General features: G+C 32.7%; 1 protein-coding gene across 1 annotated transcript in view; it reads right to left on the bottom strand.

Moving 5' to 3' along the window:
* Positions 1 to 4,917: 4,917 nt before the first annotated feature.
* LOTGIDRAFT_175583 (hypothetical protein) overlaps positions 4,918 to 5,816 on the bottom strand; it is a gene marked incomplete at both ends in the record, with an annotated part of 7,422 nt that continues 6,523 nt past the window's right edge. The window contains one exon of the mRNA XM_009057869.1: positions 4,918 to 5,726. Coding sequence (XP_009056117.1) covers positions 4,918 to 5,726 — 809 coding nt within the window. The remainder of the gene's footprint in view (positions 5,727 to 5,816) is intronic.

The raw sequence follows: 5,816 nt of genomic DNA, 5'->3' as shown, positions 1-5,816 counted from the left end.
AGGCAATAATTAAAATACACTCACCTATGAACCAAGCTATTTGTATTCAATGATCTTTTCCACTCTACCCAAGACCAAGTAAGCCAAGCCTAGCCTAGTTCATCGTGTAGGATAAATTTACGCCATTTTGTCGTTGTTCCCACACGCTTAAAATTCAGTAAAACTACATTTTGTAGTTTTGGACAAAGGGTGATAATGGAACAGGAATGAGTGGTGGAATATCGGGTCAGCATTTCAAGTTCTCCACGCACCTCACTTCACCATATTAAATTTAATTTAAGAAATTCACAAAAATCCCTTCGACGTAGCTTTGTTTTATTTATTTATTATACAAGATGGCGGCGTGGCGGCAGACTGACCTCGTGACTTGCCGGCGACAATTTGGTTGGTTGGTTAAATTACGACGTCATATTTTGATTGACAGGTCAGATATATCGTCATATATATATATTACGTCATCCTTGATAAGATGGCGACGTCATTTGAATGCCTGCCATTAAACACTTATTAAACAGCAAATGGGCTTAAAGTTAAACTGCCCTTTTTGGAAATGTGTGAAAGTCAAATTCCTTCATCAATTCCAAATCTAATGATATAAAATATGATTAGTTTCGAGTAAGTGGGTTTTGAGAAGGAGGATTTTCATGGTTTGCGTTATGAGCCTCGTTCTGGATTCAATTAGTATTTTGTATTTATTGCCGACGTGTGAATAAGGTCTATACACGGCATCATCCTGTGTGATTAGTATGCATATAAAATATTTCCAAAGTGCGCGGACTCAATTTTGAACCTGTCATGCACTTTCAATGAGATGGCGCCACCGACTAGGGTCCCAGAAGTCGACTGTACGCCTTAGTAATATTGTTTGACAGCTATAGAACTCAGATTACAATATGCCTAAAACTTGTTGTTGTGTTCCTGGATGTTCAAATAGGAGGGTATTTGTCACCAATCGACAAGAAGCTTCGAAAGAAGTGGATTGTTTACATTATTATTCCTATTTCGTCTATCTATGGTTATGGCTTGGGTTGATAAGAAAATCAACTAGTGCTGATTTTAATGTAAGCCTAACTAACAAGTATAATTTTTGAATATGATTTTACAAAAAAATAATTTCCAATCCCAAATGTTGTTGTAATGTTATGCTAATATTCATTTGAGAGAATCGATACAAGTGAAATTATGATCAAAATTGAAATAATACAAATTAATTGTTATCATGTGTGAACTCATTTAGACCAAGTTCAAGAGTTCAATATGCTGATAAAAAAATATTAAAAAAGTAAATTTAATGTTTGTAACATATTGGACTGAATTAATCCCTTTTGATTTTCTTTTTGTAAACAATATTTTATTCAAAAAGAAAATGATTGGGGAACAGGCTATACCATATCCCTCTCCCATAAACATATTTACATAAACAGTTTTACATTGTGAACAACAGGCGTTGCTACTTGATTTAAAATAATAATAATAATAATAATAATAATACTAATAGGGAACACAAAGGTTTAAAATCGTTTGGTAAAGGAAATAAAATCATGAATTTTTTCAAAAATCTAAAAAGAGGTCAAGTTGGTGTCTGTTCCATACAAAAGATTTTGTACATTGAGGTAATAAAAAGGTAAGAGGGATAAAGTTCGGTTTCGTGTATCTAAATGTAAGGGACAGTAGTGATCTTTATCTTCAAATGGATGACCACAAGCGCAGGCTGGTGTATCGGATATATGTCTTAAAAATTTGTGACCATTGAGACAAGAGAAACGCAGACGACAGTGGATTATTTGGTTTTTTCGATTTCCGAATTAGTAAAATATGGGTGGGTTTGTATCTGATAATTTTAGAGAGTTTTTAAATGATGAAATTGAAGGTGAAAGTTTTTTGAAATCTGGGAGATTGTTCCATTCACGAATTGTTGATGGTAAAAAAGAGTTTTTTGGAAATTATTTTTGTTCTGTTCTGCTTGTTTCTTTTCTTTTTTTCATGTTATTCCTATCAGGCTTCTGGGTAAAGGCCGTAGTTAAAAATACAGGTAAATAGTTTTTTTTTCCCTAAATAGTTGAATTTGCTTAATAACCGTTGTGTAGATTACTGATTTTTTACTGTACCAAACGAGAAAATATGCATGAAAGAGCTTATTTGAGCATGGCTTTTTCAGATGTGATGGTTATATCTAAACAATGGCAACAAAAACTCAAACGTATTGTTTTTCTTATGTTCTCTTACTGTGGGTGGTATTGGGGTCACATGTTATGGACAATTCACCCTTTTCATTATTATATGAAAGCTTCAAAGTAACGGTCTTTATCACCCCCCATGATTTGGCTATAAACAAAAACTAAATAATTTGGAAAGAAAAATTTCAATATTTTCATTTGAAGGCATAACGGTTTAACACAAACAAAGCATCAAGACTTCATTTCTGCTATATTTAATATAACTACAAGGCAAAATGTAGTTTTAAAGTTTTTTCATAACAAAATCTGTAACTCATATCAATATACTTAACCTTTGGGCGATCAGCTAAATTTTTTTGAGAAATTATAGGTGTTATGAGTTATTGAAAAAGTTTTTATAACAAGGAATATTAAATTATTTTTGATTTTTCAGATTTACAATAAGCCTTTATCTCGGATAGTAACAATCAAAACTTTTTTAATAAAATGTGCTTCACAAATCATTGTTGATGGACGGACATATTAAATTCAGTGATATCATTTGGGAGACTGATAAAGTGATCATTCCATCATTAAGCAATCTAGATCCAATAAACAACAACCTACTATTGTGTTACCTGTCTATATAAATCCAAGCATTTGTGTTGTAAATGCTTTGAAAGAATATGTATAACTAGGACTGAGAATTGACGTAATGATCCAGTGTTTATTACTACACTAAAGCCTTACTCGCAAGCTTCGAAAGCTACAATCTCTAGATGGATGAAGCAGTGTTTGGGTCAGGCAGGAATTGATATTTCAACTTATCGTTCTCACACCACAAGAGCAGCATCTACTAGTGCAGCACATCTCACCTTGCCCATTACAATTATACTTAAATCAGCTGGATGGACTAACTGTCGAACTTTTCAACGCTTTTATAATTTGGCCTCAGAGGAGCAACTTGAGCAAACAGACTTTGCATCAACTTTGTTGAATTTAAATAATTAATAATTTTTGTTCCCACTTAGAAGCAGAAAGCATACAGACATAAGCAAATGTCGACTGTTTTATTTATTATGTGGTGAACCTTATTTTACAGTATTATTATGAAAGTTGATTTCTTCTTTTTCACAGTAGCTATATTGTGTTTATGTTATGATAACTTTTGATATAAATCATTATGATATATAAATCTTTCTTGGTTTTCTTGGCACTTTTGGGTCTGCTTTTTTATGTTACATGTCTGTCAGGCTTTAAAATCTCATGGAATCTCGACCGAAGGATGACGGGATAAAAGTGATACATTAAACGAGATTTACTTGTAAGGTGGAATTTGATTGCAATTTTATCCAGTCATCTTCTTCGGGAGGGATTACATGCCCTACCCTAGTTATCTCCCATCCCTCTTTGTTGTTGGCTTGATTGACATGCCTGCAGCTTCTTTAAATCCTGAAGACCACGTGACCTACGTCTAATCTCATGTAATCCCTCCTGGAAATATGGGCGTATATTGCCTTCGCCCCTGTCCGTCCATCCGTTCTTTCGCAGTTCTTGTAGGCACAAATGAGTTTTTATTCAATCTGGATGAAACTTGGTATGCATGCAAGTTCAAATTTGGTAACAATCAGATGAACGGTTTTGGCGTTATTGTCCTTAACTCAGTAAAAAGTGTGGGCTGAAGTGGGTTTTGGGTCCCTTCCCCGCCGGTCGACGGGTTGTAGTGTCACACATCTACAGGACAGTTAAAACCTGGGAAATATTGTTGTGACATAAAAACCTAAAACTGAATCATTTATGCTTTTGTTCTCTATTTCACAAGTTTTTGGCGACGGGTCAGTTACAAAATTCTACAGTAGCCTCGACGGGCGACGGACATTATAACGATTTTCCTCGACGGGCGACGGCTCGACGGGCCGTGGAGCCATAATATGTACGCAGCCGATGAAAAGAAAACGCAAATGCAAACAAATGAAATTGAAAATGGTTAACCTTCCCTAAACCTATTAAACCAAATGAAAATCTAAAACTGAATCATTAATGCATTGTTTTTTTTTATCTCACGTGTTTTGGCGACGGGTTAGTTATAAAATTATACAGTAACCTCAACAGGCTATTATATTTTTGTATTGTACTACAAGATTTCGGCCTTTTTATTGATGTTTTTGTGAAAATAAACAAATAATCGTTTTTCGTTATGTATTAGTATTGGTTACCTGTTTGTAAAGTAGCCTCGACGGGCGATTGACGACGGGCCATCCGCGACGGGTCGACGGCTATCCCCATCTTCTTTTTGAGAATATGTATAGTGAATAACGATACATATAAAAATTGGTTAGTTTTGACTAATCCCTCTAAAAAACGCTCGGATATACTGAAGGACAGAGGTGGGTCGGATTCCGGATAGATATCCAATTTATATGTAGCACAATTTATTTCAATACATTATTATATTACATTACATTACATTACATTACATTACATTATATTATATTATTACTATATTATATTATAGTATATTATATTATATTATATTATATTATATTATATTATATTATATTATATTATATTATATCATATTATATTATATTATATTATATTACATTACATTATTACTATATTACATTACATTACATTACTATATTATATTATATTACATTACATTACATTACATTACATTACATTACATTACATTACATTACATTACATTACATTACATTACATTATTATATTATATTATATTATATTATATTATATTATATTATATTATATTTAAGTCAGTTGGATTTCTACAAGCTCCATTACTATACCAATCCTGAACATTAGAGTAACTATTCCTGTATTTATCCGGATTGTTAACCATCTTACACATTTGACAAAATGGTTCTACCACGTTATATGGTGTACCTCCAGTGAGAACGTAATTTTCTTTGGCTTTCAAATATTCTATATAAGCTGTATCGTTTCTATCTAAATATTGAATATATTTGGCTAAATCAGAAATTGATTTAAAATCTCTCACATCTATGTAGGAATTATTGGGGTAGAAATGTTGGTAATTACCGTCACCTCTCACTATAGGAACAATACTACTGTTTTGCCTGATGAAGAATTTTTCAGTGACATAATCACGACACAAAGAATTTTCAAAAGCTAAATAGAACTTATATGATTTTTCAATCTTTTGAAACAAATTTGTATCTTTACTACCCTGCTTCTCGGGTCCACATCGCCCATAAACCGTTACTGATATATATTTTTGTAATGATTTAACATATCGTTCACGTAAACTTGGCGTTGAACAATGGCTTACTACTTGTGCTGCTAATTTTGTTTTCTCTGCCATAATTTTTGTGTAATTTTTTGATTGTCCACTAATTTTCTTGACAATACCATAAGGTGCTGGAATATCTGAGTCATGTCGGTAAGTCATAGTCCAATTTATCTTGTCTTTTAATATTGCGTTATTAAATTCTTGTGAATAAGAAAACATTGGAGATTCAAACACGGCAAATATCCAAATCTGTCCATTTTTAGGTTTTCTTGTCAACAATTTGGAAGAGTATCCCACTGCATATAAAATAATAGCATCACTGTCATTGACGTATTTAAATGGTTCTTTATAATGAAATCGACATGTCGATACTTCACATTATCAAA

This window comes from Lottia gigantea, assembly GCF_000327385.1.
Source record: "Lottia gigantea unplaced genomic scaffold LOTGIsca_311, whole genome shotgun sequence".
NCBI lineage: Eukaryota > Metazoa > Mollusca > Gastropoda > Lottiidae > Lottia > Lottia gigantea.
Note: the sequence above shows the minus strand (reverse complement) of the source record. Positions and strands in the feature narration are given on the sequence as shown.